General features: G+C 38.3%; 2 protein-coding genes across 2 annotated transcripts; one reads left to right on the forward strand and one right to left on the reverse strand.

Moving 5' to 3' along the window:
- Positions 1 to 321: 321 nt before the first annotated feature.
- ATP6V0B (ATPase H+ transporting V0 subunit b) lies at positions 322 to 13,505 on the reverse strand. The gene is made up of 8 exons (XM_081946662.1): positions 13,343 to 13,505; positions 7,118 to 7,166; positions 4,828 to 4,911; positions 4,416 to 4,493; positions 3,902 to 3,971; positions 2,840 to 2,891; positions 1,811 to 2,001; positions 322 to 895 (listed from the first exon to the last, which is right to left on the reverse strand). Exons 1-8 carry the CDS (start codon positions 13,407 to 13,409, stop codon positions 869 to 871), a joined length of 618 nt encoding a protein of 205 aa, XP_081802788.1. The 5' UTR covers positions 13,410 to 13,505; the 3' UTR covers positions 322 to 868.
- Positions 13,506 to 13,644: 139 nt separating this feature from the next.
- On the forward strand, positions 13,645 to 19,040 carry DPH2 (diphthamide biosynthesis 2). Its single transcript, XM_081946661.1, has 7 exons — positions 13,645 to 13,844; positions 14,115 to 14,273; positions 14,475 to 14,587; positions 15,809 to 16,029; positions 16,652 to 17,296; positions 18,065 to 18,241; positions 18,624 to 19,040. Exons 2-7 carry the CDS (start codon positions 14,121 to 14,123, stop codon positions 18,746 to 18,748), a joined length of 1,434 nt encoding a protein of 477 aa, XP_081802787.1. The 5' UTR covers positions 13,645 to 13,844; positions 14,115 to 14,120; the 3' UTR covers positions 18,749 to 19,040.
- Positions 19,041 to 19,687: the final 647 nt, after the last annotated feature.

Raw genomic sequence — 19,687 nt, forward strand, 5'->3', positions numbered from 1 at the left:
CATTCATAACATTGATGGGTTGTATTATTGGTGGTATGAGTTGATGTGGGTTTTTAAAAAAATGATTACTGATACATACTGGCCAGAATCTGGAGATTGGGGCAGTTTAGAACTTTTTAAAAATAAAATGAACTAGGGAAATAAAATAAGATGTAATATAGTGCCAAGCATCTTAGAAAACAATCTTCTTCCTCTGAAAAACTAAACCAGTTTTGCTTTTACTGCAGGGTTTGAAACTACAGTTGATGCAGTGCAGATCTTTCACCAACCACAGTTCAAGCAAAACATTTAATACTTACAATTAACCACAATACAATAAACTTTCATCATCATTGATTTTAATAACCAATCATTTATGATTCAGAAAATCACGTTGTTCGTTTCTTGTGTCCCTTCACATGGAGGTGTGTGTAGAAGGGGCACTATCCACAGTCTCCAAAGCCAAGAGCTCAGCCAGTGCCACCATTATTCAGGGGGAATAAAAATCAGCCATCAAAGCCAGGATAATAACTGGGGCACATCAGCAGGGAGCACACAGGAAGGGCATCTACTTGGGACGAGAACAATTTTCTTTCATAGAACACTGTATTATAATTGGCAGTGTTTGCCACAGAGAGTGCAAAAGGCTAGAACACCTAAGGCTCTTTCCAGCAAGGCATCCAGCCCCTTCCTTCTGGAAAAAAAGAAAAACAGAGCAGGAAAAAGGCAGGGGGAAGAGAAGGATAAATTCTCACAAACACACATCAATTTATCAGGTTTGTCCATGGCCCAGTAGGTGAAGATCACAAGAAGAACTTTATACATCAAGCTCCTAGGCCACCAGGAGACATTAAATAAATATATACAGGATCTGCAGTTGGCAAAGAGTTTAGTCACCCATGTTCACTTTAGTTGTCTGCAAAATACAAGAAAAGAAAAAGATCAGGAAAATTCTATACTTTATGGATTACATATTGCTACATCAAGTTTTGTGTAGTGGTTGGACTAAGAACAAGGAAGTCTGAGTACCAGTCCTCCAATGAGCTTGAACCAAGCTGGTGATTTTGAACCAGTCACTCTCTCTCAGTTTAAGAAAGAGGGCATCAGTAAATTATTCCTGAAAACGCTACCAAGAAACTTTATGTAGTCACCAGAAATCAGAGTTGACTCAAAGGACCATAAATAGCAACATCCTCTCTAAAACTATTCCTTAAACATAATTCCAAAATTCGTTAAATTGGGGGGGGGGGGGGGGAGAGGACAGCTTTCCTCAGCCCCCTTACTTATTTCTGAGTGATCAATTTCTCAATGCCAGCCATGAACAGTTACGACTATCCTATTTCCTCCCATATCATCAAGTAACAGATTTGTTTATGTGCAGTAATGTGGGGCTTTTAAAAACAAATATTACAAATCTATCTGTTTGTGGTCATGAGAAAACACAACAGTCTTGGATGAGAGTAAGGAGCACTAGAAAAAAAAAGCCCAGGAGGATGAAATGAAAAATTCAGATCAGTGCTCTGATGTAAATGAAAGACTCTCCCTGGAGAAAATGGGTTGAAGCTATGCAATCTTACTAAAACATACTAAAAAGTTAATTTCTTGCCTATTTCCAACTTTTGGAAGTTAGTGCACCTAAATTCACAGAAATATAGGAAATTGCTCTTTACTGTATTAATCTAACTGCCTGGGAAACTGGGACTGTAGGAAAACTTAGGAAAACAGGGATTGTAAATTTACTAGGGCTTTGTTGAAAAATAACTTTTTGCTTCTATACGAAAAGTTGTAACAAGCAGACTATCTCATGTGGAGGAAAATAAGAGTGACTTACCTGCAGGATTGCTACAATGACTCCAAAGAGTCCGATGGCACTGCCAAAGATTTCCACAATTAGGATCTTGACAAAGAGGCTGGCATTCTGGGCATCTGCTAGTGCAGCACCACTTCCCACAATGCCCACGCATACACCACAGCAGAGATTGCAAAATCCTACGGTCAAACCTGCCCCAAACATGCAGAAACCTACATAGAGAAAACGGCATTAGGAATAGGCTGTATCCAATGGCATTTTCAAATTGTCAAGCTTTCAGGACTTTTCCTTGAGAATAGTGGAGTAAAAACATGATCTGAATGTCCAGTTCATGCATGAAAACCTTGCCTCTGAGGTTTGCCATAAGAACATTACTGCTAGTATGGTGGTTTTGAATACAGCATGCATATTATTCTGATCTCTTCAATTGTAATCTGATAAACCATGGTGACACAGTGGTCAGAATGCAATGTTGCAGGCTAACTCACTGCTCACTCCAGGAATTTGATCCTGAACGGCTCAAGGTTGACTTAGCCTTCCATCCTTCCAAGGTCGGTAAAATGAGGACCCAGATTGTTGGGGGCAATATATTAACTCTGTAAACCTCTTAGAGAGGACTGAAAAGCACTGTGAAGCAGTATATAACTCTTAAGTGCTATTGCTATTAGTGCTCAATCCAAGAAGACAGCACATTAGAAATTACTAGTGCAACATGCACAACCCATTTGGTGGGTTTTTCCAGATTCCATGCCTTATAAGGTTGGGAAAGATTTGAAATCCTGAAGACTAACGTAGGCCAAAATGAGAAAATTTGATAGTTTTATAAACTCATTTGATTAGACTCCCACAAGTAAAAAGATAAACTAGTTAAGATATGAGTTGCCACGGTTATAGTTAATGCATTAATCATAAGGCACCATACTTCCTATGCTTAAACAGATAATAGCATGACTTGTAGTTGGCAAGTAACCAGGAATCCATGATGCTCCTACAAAGGTAAGAGCTGTTTTTCCTACCCCACCCCCACCCCCACCTACAAATATAGCCTACCTGCATGATAGTTCCGGGGACCAATTTGCTCAGGGGTTCTACCACTGAATTGCTGCAAGGAAAAAAAAGTATTTTATAAAACAAAAACATTTTTCCAAACAGATTAGAATAATATCTCCCACCAGAAGGAACAGATATAGCAATTATAACTAACCCCATGAGACAAAAACCAGGTCTGATACATGCCCTTCCTCCCACCCCCAGTGGGGTGGGCCCTCAAAAACCTGGTTCAGATCTATGGTGAATATAATTCCCCAACTGCTTCCAATTTTCTACCTAGGAAAGGCAAATTAAATTCTACCAGCACCATAAGCCTGGAAAATTCCACTACCGAATCCAGACATAGGATCAAGCATCACAGGTAGGGAAGCTGCTACAAAGCAGGAAGGCAGGTAGAGTAGCAGAAACCCCAATTGATGCTCAAAGCGCAAAACACAAATAGGATACTAGCCCTGGCATTAGGATTTACCAAAACTAATTTCTTTTTAAAAATGGGGCAAAGGCAGACCGTTTAGGATAGGTTAACTCTTAGTAATGGAGAACTTTTGGACAAGTGTTGATAACTTTTGATAATTAGATAGTTTTGATGGTTGATAACTTTTGGACTAATATTTACTTAGGACTGTCTATGGAGATTTATTAGGGACAGATGAAAAGGAATCTGCTCATAAAAGTCATATTTTGCAATATTATAATATTCTGCAATATTAATTTTAATACCAGTTTCTCTTTCATTTGCAATGGAGATCACTAATCTTGACAACACTGCCCAGTGTTTTAAAAGCATCTGGCCAAGCTTTTATACTCACTGATGTTTAGAGAGGTTACCTTAAAAGCTTGAGCCGTGTTTGCTATTTGCTATCTGCAATTATTATATTTAGCACAACACTAGACATCTATTGATTGACTTGATCTGTATTTTGGTTTGGAATACTATAATCTACTTGGCTTTCTTCACAGGAAAGAAATGGATGAGGTTAACATCAAATCAGACGTATCTGAAAAATGGTACAGTCAACTTTAGCCAAGAAATATATCCCTCTTATACAAAATAGTTAATACCTCGGCCATGTTGGTTATCACAATAGCCATGATGATTCCATAGATGGCCACAGCTTCACAAAAGATTATACTGCAAGGAGAAAGAAGAGTTTAGCAGTTGAAGTGGGACAAAAAAAAAATGGCTATCTTCCCCAGATGATATCATTATTTGACACTCTACTTTTCTAAAAGAAAAAGAAAGAAGGAAAGAAAGAAATGATTTTTGTGCCCCAATGCTGTTCTTTCCTAGATGCCATGGTGACAATAGGATATACTGTACTGCTAGATATTGTACCGCAAAGAAGCGTATTACTAGCTTCAATCTGTATATGCTTACACCATGGTTTTGGGGTAGGGTTTGTGTATCGGGGGGGAGGGGTTGTCACTGAAACGAACATTTTTTTCCTTTAAAGAGCTTTGTTCAAGTAAATGCCCCAATGATTTAATTCCACTGTTATCTGGAGAATAACATTGTCCTGATGTCCTGGTGACCTTTGTAGTTTTCAGTACGTCTGAAGAAATGAGCTTTACTCACCTGACCAAATTTTTGGTTTTGATCCTAGGTGCTTTGACACCACCTCCAATGATGCTGGATCCAGTGATGTAAATGCCCCTAAAAACAGAAGGATTAGATGGACAGCCTTCATCGTGTTGCACAGATAATTTGGAATCGGTGCCAGTAGATGGCAAATAGTTTCTTCAGATTATGCCTGTAATAAATTATTTATTCATAAAACTCTTGATGCCCATCTGAATGTGCCTTTCAATTTTGCAAGACAAAGTATCTTACGTGGGCCCTCAATTCTTTTCCAAGCAAAAATTAATATGGTTTGAAGCTACTTAGTTTCATGTACCATTTTAATATCAGCAAGTGAACTCAAAAGCAGAGATCAGCCGTACTTGCCAGCTAGTGATGAGAAGAGGATATGAAGAAAAAAGATACTCACCATGCAGCTCCCACCACTGACAATGAAATGGATAGCCCAATACCCAGGTTAGACCACATATATGGAGAAGTCTCTGTCAGGAACCTATATATAGAAAAAGATCTTAAAATATGCCGTTCCCCACCCATCATACCACGTTTTCCCAAAAATAAAACACTGTCTTATTTTCTTTTGACCCCCCCCCCCAAATAAGCACTTGGCCTTATTTTTGGGGAAGTCTTGTTATTTTTGAGGTGCAGGAGGCAACGAGCATGGTCACCTCATGGTTGCTGCTCTGTTGCAATTTTTTCAGGGAGGGCTTATTTTGTGGGGAGGGCTTATTTTAGCACAGGTGCTCAAAAGCCTGATTGGGCTTATTATCCAGGGATGTTTTATTTTCAGGGAAAGATATGAAATCATTGTTCTCACAAAAGAAGAAAAGGAGGAGTCCTAGTTAAAAACACTGGGAAAAGACATTCTAGTTGTAGCTTGGCTGTAACAATTAGTCTATCGTTCCATTTCAATGCACAAAAAATTATCTTTTCATTCATGCAAACAGGCAGTGAGAAAAAAATTTATTTATGAATGAGACAGGAAAAAAAACTATAAGAAAGTTGTGCTGAAGCTGGCATAGTAATAGATAAAAGCTCATGAAATGCAGCAAGCAGTGAACTTGTTTGATCCATCACCTAACAGGACACCTACAAATCAGCTCCAGAATTATATTCTGTTTCCCACTTTTGCTAATTCTGGAACTGACTGGAAGATTTATATTCTAAGGGTTTTTCTGGATTCTAATCATCCTGGATTCTTGAGCATGCATGGAAGACTCAGTCAATAAATGTTAGAGTAGTAAAGGCTTAGGAGCAGAAAGAGTCTGAAGCTGTAAATAAATTGAAATATATTCACTTTTATTACAATAATACATCTATAGCTATTTGTTTTGGTCAAAAGTTTTTAATGGAATCAAGAATATTATATGGCAATTTACCCTACAGCTAGTTTATTTCTGCATTTCCAAACATACATGTATGTAGAATAGAATAGAGTAGAATAGCTTTATTGACAACTCTGATTAGATACACAACGAATTAGTCTTTGATGTATAAGTTCTCAGTATACATGCAAAACAACAAAGTGATAATAATCACAATAACAAAGGATAATGATCATAATAATGATACACATAGAGAAGGTAGTGGAACAAATGAGAAGGATAAAAATGATACAGCCATACTATATGGTTAATCTACTTAGACATAAGACAGAACTGTGGAAATAATGTGCTCAGCAGAGTGATGGCAAGGAAAAAAACTATCTCTGTGTCTAGTTGTTTTGGCATGCAATGCTCTGTAGCAGCATCCCAAGGAGAAGAGTTGAAACACTTTTATGTCCAGGATGCAGGATAAGACATTAATTCCATTCCTATTAGCTGCCAGTTTTGCCATTGCAAAAAACTTGGTAAACAAAAATATATCTTCCTCTGAATCAGTAGTATGTAAAAATGAGATACACTGCATTGACTGAAATTAACAGCAAAGGTGTGGAACCTTATAATCAAAGGTCATTTTATTCTTTTCTAACCTGCATTTCATAGTTTTAATAATATTTTTTTCATGATAGTTTATCTTATTTTATTCAAGTATGTTTTGGAGAGGAAATACTAAATGTGTATTTTAAAATGTTCTCCTTAGGTTTACCTATTCATGTATATAGTCTCCCAATGCCCTTTTTTACTTTAATTCTCCCTTTTCCTGATTCTATTAATTACATTATAATTAAGAATTATTCTAATTTACATTATTAAAACATTACCAAAGAAGAATGCAAATCCTACTATTTTGTATATTCTTTTCTGATCTTTAATGAATTTAATAAAATTGTTTCGGGGCAAGAAGTAAAAGTTTATCCATACAAATAGGGCACCAACACTGAATGGCTTGTAAACCTTACCTAGCCAAGCATGAGGACAAGCTATTCAAAAATAATATTAATAAGAGGTTAGGGTGCCAATTGACGAGTGGGCAAAATGATGCTATTAGCAGAACTGATTAGTAAAAGTGAACTGTGCCATTAATATTGCTGTCAAGAACTGCAGTGTGGATGCAAACAGGCCAAGCTTTGCTTACTCATCTTTGGGGTGCAGCACTGCCAGACCTTCAGGTATCCATAATCCAAGAGCTTGTGAGATACACTGGCCAATTACTCTTAATCTCCATAGCACCTTTCCTGAGCCATCATGAAGAATATTCATAAGCCATTTCCCCCGCTACTACTTCAATCCCCCTTTGGGAAGAAAGGGACAACTTACCATGCTACATCGAAGCGAAAGCCCAGGTCAAATATTGTATAGCAGATTCCTGAAAAACAAAAGCAAAGTTGAATGTTTCAACTTTGAAAGTTGAAATTAGACCCTACTTCTCAACGCCTGAAATTGTGATGGTACAAGTATCAAAACCACCATTCTCAGAACAGACAAGTAATATCAAGTCTCCATAGGGGGAAAAATAAAAAATATGTAGGTTTCTTGTATAATCTTTTCATTCAATTTACATCATAAATCTTCATAAAGCCGAATTACTTTTCAGGACAAAACTTTCTACTTATAAATGGGTGGGATGAGCATAGACCAATTGTTGAAGACCAAATATACCAAATATCATACACTATAGCTAGGGGGGGGGCAGGGAGTCATATATGAAGCTCGGAGTGGAATTTTCAGAAAAATGAACACTTCACAAAATTAGTTAATGACACACTTATGGGAAATATGTATCAGCATATACTAACAGAATATGACAACATAGTCACAGGATACAAGTATTCCATCTCATTTGTGAATAGTCCCAAGCAGACATTTTCCACAAAGAATCTAATAATTTGAGAAGAAAAAAAGTTAAAGGGTGGCTTAACAAGACTCCCTAAAATATTAAGGAGAAATAACCTCTTGAACCAGGAAAGTAAGCTTACGTTGATTTCTACAATTAATTACTTAAGAAAGAAAACAGAGATAGCATTACAAAATATGTTTGCATTAATTCATACTTTAATCTTTCTATTCAGAGTCTAATTTGGGTGGCTATAGTTATCAAGTCAATTCACAAGAGTTTGCATAGTTCCCATTCTTGCATATTAAAACCACAGCATAACCACCAAAAATATGAATCTAGACATGTCCTTTATATGTTGAAAAGAGAGTGAGGAAGTAAATCATGAAACTGGAAATAACAATCAGTAACTTAGAGTTTATTCAGAAACACCTTGAGTCTCTGTGCAGGATAAGGTCAGTTATATTACTATAAATAAAACCTCCTTTAAAGATACATAACTTTTCCCAAGTGACAGTCTTAGCTTCAAGCCATGCAAACTCCATATCCTTTACCCATCTAAATTTAAAATATACCTTAATAGGTTTATCAGGAAAACAGAGGTCAACATTTTTTTCTTTCAAGTACTGGTAGCTTGCAATCTAGGGGCAAAAATTGGAGGCTACTAGATATAAGCATAGCTTTGCACCTGATGCTTAAGTAATATAAATAGAGGCTCTTTTGTAGTTACCAAAAATGTAGATTTTGGGCAGAAATATGGAACAGGTGTTGCCCTACTTCCAATTACCACATTTTTCGGAGTATAAGCACCACCTTTTTTCCTCAAAAAAGAGAGTGAAAATCTGGGTGCGTCTTCTACACTGAATACAGCATTTTTAGTCTACTGAAATCCCACCCCCTTTGCAAAAATGGACATGCAGAGGGTTTGGGAGGCTTGCAAAGTGCTCCTCAGGGCTGGGGAGGGTAAAAATGAGCAAAAAAACGGGCTGTGTTTGCTCGCCCCCCCCCCCCCCCCCGTATTCTACAAGCCTCCCAAAGCTTCTGCACGCCCCCTTTTTTTGGCAAAAAATGGCCCTTTTTTGCTCGTTTTTGGCCCTCCCAGCCCTCAGGAGCACTCTAAGAGCCTCCCAAAGCTCTGCATGCCCCCCCTTTTTTTTTCAAAGAAGGAGGTGTGCAGAGGATTTGGAGGCCTGCAGAGTGCAAAACCTTTTTTTAAAAAAATTACCTCTTCAAAATCATGATGCGTCTTATACTCTGGTGTGTCTTATAGTGCGAAAAATACGGTATGTCATTAACACTTCAGTGAACTCACAAGATGTAGCCTGGAACTATTGTAATAGAAGCTACATGTTTATGTTGTCAGCAATGCTAGCACATATTGTGCTAAGGTCTTCTCTTTTAATTATCAGAATTAAATTACTAAACATCATTAGCAATCAGGTATTTATACATCTGAAGTACCATGAAAAGTCCTGGAACTTTCAAACAAAAAACTGCTATTTGGTTTGGACAAAGGAGGCCTGAATTAAATTTCTCTTTAACCAAAACCAAAAAACCAAAAACGGACAATGTCTTGTTTTTGAAGCAAGTAATTTCTTTCACAGTCTAATCTTCCTGATCAAATGTATTTATAATATCTAATCTACATTACACATTATTTTCCAAATTGTTCCCTACACCAATTAAGTCAACAATGGATGCATCAATATTTCTTTGAATATTTTTTGTAAGATTTTTGCATTCTCTCTAACATACAGTATCACTAAACTAGCAAGACAGAATTCTACTCCAAAGCCTTCTCTTCGCATATTTCATACACGCTCATGGTTCATATTTTTGCTTAACTATCATTTCTTTGAATGCAGCACACTCATTTGGCCATATTTTGGCTAAAATGTATATTATCTTTGAGGATGCACAAGAAATTATATGAGCATTTTTAACCCCCCAAAAAAGCTTAGTAAAATAAGTTGTAATACATCTAAATAGAATAGAATAGAATTCTTTATTGGCCAAATTTTATTAATTAAATGTGATTGGACACACAAGGAATTTGTCTTTGGTGCATGCAAAGACTTTATAAGAGGGAAAAACATCCCTATCATCAATCACAAAAAATATATTATTCAGAAAACACATACATTTTAAACTGGCAAAATAAACTTTGCTAAAAAAAAAACCCACAGGAATGAAACGAGAATGCATACATGGCCGGGTTGCACAACAGCTTCCTGATATTTATATATCAAATGAGACCCTGTGGATAAATATGAACATGGAGAACACTATTTTTATCCTTACTAGGTCTCCTTATTTGCAGGTAACCAGGTTATTTTGCACAAGCCAAAACCTCTACTGGGAATTGAACTCACAGAGCTTTGCATTTTAGATGATTATATATAGTACATCAGTTTTTGAAATCATGTAGAACTCTGTACATGGGGGCATGTCATAAAGTAACATTTGCTTCCCTCTATTCTGACAGTTTAAGGGCTGGAATACCACGTATGTGATTCTGACAGAGCTTGGTCGTTGTTGAAACTGTCAATATTAAAAGGGGAAGAAATTACATGGCGCATTTAAGGATGCCACTCCCAAAGACTACAGCTAGATTTTCCCCTCATGATTAAGAGATCATAACCAAGTATTCTATAGCAACAGCTGCCCAATTCTTGTACAAAATACCAAGAAAACAGCCAGAATTATGAAGAAATTTGACTGAATACACCATAGCATAGGTATCAAACTTGTGACTGTTGCTGTCATGTTTTCACGACTTTTTTTTCCCTTCACCTAGCTGGGGTGTGCCTGGCCTGTGCGTGATGCATCTGGTCTGCGGGCCGCCAGTTTGACACCCCTGGTACAGTGTTTATTTGCTACAGCTGCATACTATGCCTTCTGAACAAACCCATGTTTCTACATTCTACTTGAATAGAGAAGTAGAAGATTTTTTGTATTACTCCCTTTGCAAACCACATACACTATAGAAAGGATTTCTATATTTTGATCCACTTCCTCAAACAAAGAACAGATCAATCATCCAGTTTGGTGAACAGCATTTAGCTCAGTGGCATGGATTTCCTAAAACTATTTCAGATTATGAATTCAAGATTCACTGAAAGAAGACAGGAAGCTACTATAAGACATAAGTTTAACTGAAAAAAGGAAGAAGCTAACTTCCCCTTTGATATGGAGTGGAAATCATATTAAAAATTATTATTCCTAAACCCCTCAAATCATCTAAATGAGAAAACAGAACTAAGAGTTTCCCTTGCCCGCTAAGAAGCCAGAGAAATGCACGCAGGAGAGGAAATCTTGGCGGCAGACATCTACAAAGACAGAAATGGAGCAAGGTTAACCAGAGGAGGATATTACGTGTGGGTGATGTTCCCAACAAAAGCCAGTAAGAAATTTTGATTTCCAAAATAAGCTGTGCCTACTTGCTAAAATGACCTTAATAGGAATAGAGAGTTGAATTAGAAGGTCAAACTTGAGTTTACGGTTTATCATTTCTTAATCCTGACTCAACAAGTCTGAACCACATCAGCCGAACTAAGGCAGTAGAAGATCCCAGGTTCATTGCAGGCTTATCATTCTTACTAGGTGAGCTGCTCCAAAAGACTGTTGACAAAACAAACTAAATGAAGTTTACCGTGTACACTTTGCATAGGATTACAGCAGTGATAAAATAGAGATTTTTCACCATCTAGCAGTGCTATTATTAATAGATCCCAAGAAATCACAGGTACACAGCAGCTTTACAATAATGTGTTTGATAATCACCTGCAGAAATGTGGAAGTTAAGGCTTAACTTCCACACTTCTAGTCGGTGGGTTCTAGCCGGCGTTACTGCTGGTTCACTCGTGGGCGCGCTTTGCGTGTGCGTACACTGGATGTGCACTTGCACACTTCAGTACAAATTGTTCTGCGCATGGACAGAACTAATGGTGACGACGACGACCGGGGAACCAGTTTGGAGGCATGGCCAGCCTGGGTTTCTGCCGGTTCTGCGACCCAGGCTGGCATGTCACTACTGGTTCAGTCGAATTGGGCCAAACCAGTAGGAACCCACCACTGGCTTAAGTTAAAGCCTAGAGACATGCAAGAGGTTTCTCTGGCAAGGGCAAAATACTTAAAAGTTCTTCTTCATTCTGAATCTCTGATCAATGACAAATCTGGCATAACTCAAAAGAGGAGGGATTTCTTTTTTAAACAAAGGTTTAAAAAGCATTCAACAAGCATTCGTCACATCTATTTTGTCTTATTGATAATGGGAGCATATGATAATGATTCCAGTTGCATCTGTATCTGCCTTGCTATTGCCTCTATTTTATTTACCAACTGAATTATTTTAGATAATCAATGTTTTGTAATAACTTTTAACACAAACTTATTAAGAATGTTCATTAATACAAATCTTTGAATATTAAAGTGCTGGTGGCAAATGGCAATCTTGTCAGCTTAATGAAAAGCCATTTTGAGGTATTTCCTAATCAAACTTTTGTTTTCGCATTGCTAATATCACATAATAGTTGTCCAACATAATACACATACTCACAGTAAATGCTGTTGAGACCTTTCCACTTTATGAATTTTAGTTCTCAAGTTGCTTCTGATTTTATTACACGTACACTTCAATGAACTAGTTTTTAACTACTAATGTATTCTTGTGAACCAGATTTTGAGCACGAGGATGAGATGATGAATGGGCTTCTGTCAGCTGACTGCTGTAGCATTTCCAGTAAATGGAAATATTTATTTAATTAGAAATAGTATCTAATTAAAATATAATGATTTATAATCTGAATGTTAAATATATAGGATAAATACATGGATATATTTTTATCTGAAATACAAGCATGAAACCTCCCTGAACATATATCTCTGTGCCTTATCTCAACCAAAAGATTAAAAATCAACCATCCTTGTTTATACATAAACAATATACTGCTAGTGGACATTCCATGTTAATTTTGTATCAAAGGTAACTAGGATGAAGCAGTTAAATGTTTTTCCATTAAACCACTTATCCCTGGCTATTCTCCTCTAAAAATACTTTGTTGCAACTTAAAACTGATCAAGCAGCATACAAGAACTGAACTTGTATTTCAGAGGTTTCTTAATGCTTTTCTTTCATTCTGGTATACCCTTTGGCACCCAGAGGCATTCATTCAGAATCATTTCAATGCCAAAGCCGCTAAGAAAACTCTCGTTTCTCAATTAACCAGAAATGAATTGGGATTATTAGACACGGAAAACATCTTTTAGGTGTCTATTTTTTATTTTGCGATCTCCACCCAGCAGTTTCTAAAATATGGAAGGATGGCATGAGACGGAAAAGCAAAAAAAAAAAGCACTTCCTGTCGACAAAAGAGAAGTGTTAAAGAGACCCAAACCACGTTCGGGTTCGGACACGGGTTCAAATATTCCTTTCTGCCAGAGGAGGCTATATTCGCATATATAGCCCTAACCCATCCATCTACATCCCGCGCTGCAGAACCGTAGCTTTTCCTCACTCGGGCATTCTGAGAAGCACCTGGGATGCCAGGTTAGCCTCTCCTGCGATCTGGTTGCCCCCGATTGAGGATCAGCGATCTCCCACTAACTGGTACACGCGCCGACATAAAGAAAGGGGAAGTAAGAATCCGGCAAGGGGAGCGGGCGCCCCCCAAACAGCAACCTTGGAGCCTCTCGCTTCAATCACTAACCGATGCCGGCGATGGCGGCGGCCGCGCTCAGCCCCAGTCCCGAATACAGCAAGCCGAGTCCGGACATGGCGGAGACAAATCCTGAACGCGGACCGCAGCCGACCAGGAAATCAGCCGACCCTGTGACTGACTAACTGACAGACGGACCCCGCACCACGTGACCGGATTCAAGGAGCTACGTGAGCCTCTTGGGATAGTGGGATTGGTTAATTTCTAAAGAGGACGAAACTACAATCCCCACAGTGCCTCTGTCTAGCGCTTTTGCTTTTCCGGCGACTTTCCTATATCGGGATTTGCTGTTGGATGAAAAATTCCCCTACTGACGCAAAGGGGTACCGTGACTTTCTACAGAATAATGATCATTGGTGGTTGTGGTTGGCATCCGGAAGAAAGCGGATAACATGATCCATGTGGCTGGTATTGGGGGGGTATCCCTCCCCCCTTCCAGCTAGTTAAGGAGTATTGTTGATATATTGTAGCTGCTCTTTGGATACGTCAGTTGGTAAGTCACTTTTTACTCTAGTCTACTCCAATGTTCTTTAATCCCCTATCAGTTTGCAAAAACCAGGCATTTTCACGATCAGTTCCTGGATGAGCCATATCAAAGGTAAGAATCAGGGTACTGTATGGGGTATTATACCTATTATAGAATTCAAAATCATTCTCAATTTGTGTATAGTCTTATGTATGCAATGTGTATCAGCCTTAGGGAGCCAAAACTGGGTTATCCTTGTGGTTGAACATAATTTGACTTGTTGACTTTTGGATTTAGATCATCATGGCAACAGCATTCAACACTGATGGAGCTGAGGTGATTCAGCGGGCTGTGAGTCCGACAGAAGTGGGTGGTCGTCCCCCAGTTTTGGGGATAGAGGAATTTTATGAACTGGAGAAAGCAGTTGCTTTTGTATCTGACAATGGCTTCACCAAGGTGAGCTTATTTTATGACCTGACATAAAGATGGCTAGTTCTCCTCTGGAATTGGGTGTATTCTGTTGCACATTACAAGAAAGACAATACAATTATAATACAATACTGATAGAAATGGATGGGAGAGTAAATGGATGCATGTTTATTTTGTTTGACCTATTATAGTAGAAATATTTTGAGTAAATTTGGTGTCTTGCCATAGATTGCTCTTCAGTTTCCTGATAAACTTTTGCCAGATTCAGCAGATGTTGCTGCAAGGATGGAAAAAGCAACTGGTGCCAAGATGTATGTCCTGGGGGACACATCATATGGCAGGTAAGGTCATAGGAAGATCCACCTATTTTAAACACAGCATGATTATATGCGCTTAATTATGACTAGACCTTAGTGAACAATGGAAATTTAAATTAAGTATAGATGGGCAAGTTTGCATTGACATTTTTATTCCTTCCAATGCAGTAGACTGTTACAATGAAAGGAGGTCAGGACTCTGACCATCAACCAGTAGGCTGCTATGGGAAAAGCAGCTAAGCTTGTAATGTTGGAAAGTGCTTCATTCTATGCCTTCCTGTTCTAGTCACATGATCTAGATTGCAACGTATGTATCTGTTCTGCCTTCTAGGTATATAGATGTATACAAATACAGAGATATGCATGAGGCAGTGTAGAGTAGAAACATACACATACACACTTCTTTACATAGAGGATGTAAAGAAGTCTCCTAGAATATTGTATCTGGTTCTTGGCGCTTATTTTAGGTAGAATAGCAACATACTTGTCCAGATCCAGAGCTATGAAGATGATGAGAAAGTTGGAAGGAAACATTTCAGATGAAAGGTTGGAGGTGTCAGGTATACTTAACATGGAGAGGATAATATTTCAGGGATATGTATTGGTATCGGGCTACCACATAGAGGACAAGACAGAAAGTTTTAGAGTTGGACCAGACAAGACTAAGTTTGACGTGCTTAAACTACAAGATTTAGATTGAACATCAGGAATAAATCCTATTGTACAATAGTGGAACTGGTGGCTTTAGAAGTGACAGATTCTCCTTTGAGGTATTTAAACAGAGACTAAATGACCATCTGTCTCTTATACTGAAGTAATGGATCCTGTATTGGGCAGGGCAGATGCTACTGAGCCCTTTAAGATATCTGCCAAGCCTGGCCAAAGGGGAAAATCTCTTTGCTAAAATTGGGAAAACTGTAACCCTGAACCTATAATTTAGGCTAAATATAAATCTCAGAAATCTGAAGTTCTATGATGATGGATGGGTGAGTTTGTTGTTGAGCAATATTAGGAAATTATAAGTGTCTCATTTACATTTCTTAGAAATGGAGTGAAAGGTTATATGGGGTTACAAATCCCAGTATTTTATTATTGATCGTGCTGCCAGGGTTGATTCTAGTTGGAGCTAGTATCTGGGAGGCCACTTTCACTACAAAGAAAGTAATTTTCTGTATGCTAGGACTGGCTGTTGTTTAATGAAATGTATCCTTGATTTCTATAGCTAATCCTGTTGTGTTTCTTTAGCTGTTGTGTAGATGAAGTGGCAGCAGAGCATGTAGGTGCAGAGGCTATAGTGCACTATGGCCCTGCCTGCTTGAGTCCTTGCCGCAAATTGCCAGTATTACACATATTTGGCCAGGAACAGCTAGATGCGATGCGATGTGTGGAAGTCTTCCAGGAGTTGTACCCTGACCATCAAACCTATGTGGTTGTACTGAGTGAATCTGCATATTTTCATGCCATTGGTAAGTCTAGGAAGATTGTTGTGTGGACACAAATACACTGCAGAGGTCTGTTGGAGGAGGGGGAACATAGGTAGAAAAGAGATATTTTGGGCCAGGATGGGGAAGTTCCCATAGAAATAGCATATTCATTTCTAGTCTTAACATCTGCCATTCTGCCAATCCTGACTTTGTGTCTGCTATGTGTTTCTTACAGCTAAGCTACTAGAATTAACTATTTAGTCAAAGCCATGCAACTGTTTAAAGTTTTGCTATTTGAATCAAGCCAAGGGCAAAATGAGGAAGACTTGAAGATTCCTGCCAAGAACTTTTACTAATTTCTGGAGAGATCAATATGAAAAAAAAATCAAATAATTTAAAATGAAATCGTACAACGAGGAATCCAATGTTAGTTACAGTATATCTTTAAAGAACATCTTTGATCATGTTTGCCTCATAACTCTCATTAATCTTAATGTATCTCAGTCAACCCAGCTTTTACCTTTGCTTGCAGTCTCTAGTGTGATTTAAGGATTTTCTCTCTAGTTACAGGAGGATTGCTAGATATTGGGAACGCTGCATATATGTTAAGTTGAATTGCATTTGCTGAAAGATTACTTTTTCTCTGTACCTCCTCTCTTCTTAGATGACCTGGCCTCTAAGCTGCAACCGATTTATCCCAATGTGGTTTTTGCTCAGTTGGATAGCAAAAAAAATCTTGATTCAAGCCAGCCGATTTCTGGAATGATACAGCAGTTTGGACGGCATTTTGTAATAGACGAACATCATGGCCTTGAAAACTACAGTATGTTCTACATAGGTTCTGAAGGAGCAGAACTTACAAACTTCATGCTGAGTTGGAACCAGTGTCCCTTTAGCTCTTTTGATCCTAGGACAGGACAAGGCCGATGCGAAACCCTGGATGTGAACCGGGCTCTGCGGCGGCGCCTTTATCTAGTGGAACGGGCACGAGATGCTCAAGTAGTTGGTATTGTGGTGGGTACTCTTGGAGTAGAAGATTACTTGTCTGTCCTGGAGCATCTTCGCCAAATCATTCACCGTGCTGGAAAACGTGCCTACACGCTGGCTGTGGGTAAACCTAATCCTGCAAAGCTGGCGAACTTTCTAGAGGTGGATATCTTTGTTTTGGTAGCTTGCCCACAGAATTCCTTGCTTAACTCCACTGATTTCTATCGACCCCTGATCACGCCCTATGAGCTGGAAATAGCATGCAATCCAGCACGGACTTGGACAGGCCGTTATGTTACCGATTTCCGCCACCTTCTACCAGGTAACACCGGATGCCCTGATTCAGAAAATGAGCATGGATAACAGTTATTGCTTAGTGTTCATTTTCAAGAGACCTTTGAGTTAGTTTCTGACTGATGAAGAAGTTGCTTAGTTGCGTACTTTTTAAGCTTTTCTCTGGAAGCACAGGAGTGCTTTATTATAAATACAGGGAACCTTTGATGGTTTGGGGCATAAAGCTTTGAGGAGAGATTGTAATACCACAAAGCATGATGTTACAAAGTTTAATAGAGTTGCCATCTGTTCCAATTTGAATGTTGGGGTGTGTGTGTGTGTGTCATAGGGAAATAGGGAGGGAGGTGTTTTTTTTTTTTGGACAGCATTAATCGTATTTTAGAAGTTACTCTGATTTCTATGTATTTTCATCCTCAAAATCACTAGAAGCCATGGTGCTGTTTTGGAGGGTAGCTATGGTTAGTCATGAGCTTCTGTTGCCATAATAAAGGAGGTTAGGAATGCTATGCAGACCTTGGAACCAAGAGTATTCATTGTTCCTTTTAAGATATAGACATTTTCATGGTAAGGAAGTTCAAAGGTCTAGAGAATTCCATCAAGAGTTTTGGTCCTGTTCTGCTCTTGGTCAGCTACGGCCACAGTAACCCACAAATTCTTTATTGCCATTCGTATCCCCAAACTCAAGACTCAAATCAGGGTCTGCATGCTTGATTCAGGCTTTGAATATATAATAAGAGTATCATTTTGTAAGTAATGAAACTTATTTACTACTGTACTTGTCTTCTGTTATCTCCAGGAGCTTGTGACCATGTCCTTTTCCCAGAAAAGACCAACATTGAACCTAGCATTTCACTGATCACTGGACAGCTGCGCTCAATTGATCCCTCCCTGTTACCAGATGCAGAGCTAAATTCTGACACAACTGTGATGTGCCGCAACCATGTACAAACCGTGTCTCAGATTAGCCCAGCAGGTATGTGGCTTGGAGTAATGCTCTTTCAGTTGCAAAGAACCCCCCCCCCCCACTTAGTACTTTTCTTTTGATTAATCAATTAGTTAACATATAGTCATTGTGGAATCTCAAAAATTGAGGCTGATAAAATAACTACTTCTTGCATTGCTACTACGTGAATCCATTCATAGTTGCTAATAGGCAAGTAATGGAGGTAGAGCTAGCATTAATAGCTTAATGTCCTCCCACACAATATTTGATTCATAATGTAAATATGGTAATGCCCTATCAATATAATCAGTTTTCACAGATAATGCCCTACCGATACACTTGGTTTTTTTTTATGATTTCTAGTTTTATGTGGGCTTTGGAATAAAGTTGGGGAAATATTTTTGTATCTTAGCCTCATTCTTGGAGTCCCGCAGCTGGCGGGGACTGGAGCAACAGCTGGGCCAAACAGAAGTAAAAAAAGCTATTGTGGGACGACGGGGAATTGCCATTGCCTATGAAGATGAACCTTGTGGATGACCAACCCTGAAGATAAAAGACATTGGCCAGATAACAAATTGCATTCTTTGCTGGATTTGGATGGGTTAATGGAACATGGGTCTTTTTGAACTGGTTGGCAATCTTATTTGTACAGGGCATAAATGGGCAGAGTTAGTATTTCTTGCAGTATGTTGATGGACAGCTCAACAGATTAAGTAGAGTGCTATATTATTTTATCAGAGGAATATATTTTTTTCAAAGTGTTGATCTCTGCTGAAAAAGTGTGTTGAAGTTGTTTATTCAATGAGGAAATAAATGTTAATCCACACTAGTATATAACCAATTTATAAATATCCATGTTGTTTAAGCTAGTCCTCAGTTGTCATTTCTGTTGACAAGTGAGTTAGACTATGTTGAACAGTAGGGTGAGCATTATTGATCACAAACTGAAGTCAGCAGTGATGCAATTGCTAACAAAGAAAACGAAACAAAAACACCTAATGCAATTCTCAGACTGAATTAATAGAAGCATAGTCTCCAAGTAACAAGTAGCCATAGTTCCATTTTATTCCAAAGCACTGTGTCCTTTTCTGGAGATCACACTTAAATATGTTGACAAAGAGAAATTAACTAAAAGGGTCACAAGAATGAATATACCGTATAAAAAAATATTCTATAAAGAAAGGTTGAAGGAACCACATTCCATGGGCCTCTTTAATGGATAACAGAGATGCTATGCTTATGTAAAGTTTTAAGTATTTCTTCCAAATCATCTTTGAAGCATGCATAACCCTAATCTTGATCTTCATAACCCCCAGGGGACCAAATTAAAGTTCTTTACAGAAGAATAAATGTTGGGCAAATATTAAAGATAATTGATCGTTGAGTCTAGAAGAGCAGATTAACAATAGAATTATCTAGATGAATGGTGCACTACTTGTTATTGGAAAGCTCATATTTAAATCTTAGATTTCAGTT

This window comes from Natrix helvetica (genome assembly GCF_964273705.1).
Source record: "Natrix helvetica genome assembly, chromosome: 3".
Classification (NCBI taxonomy): Eukaryota; Metazoa; Chordata; class Lepidosauria; order Squamata; family Natricidae; genus Natrix; species Natrix helvetica.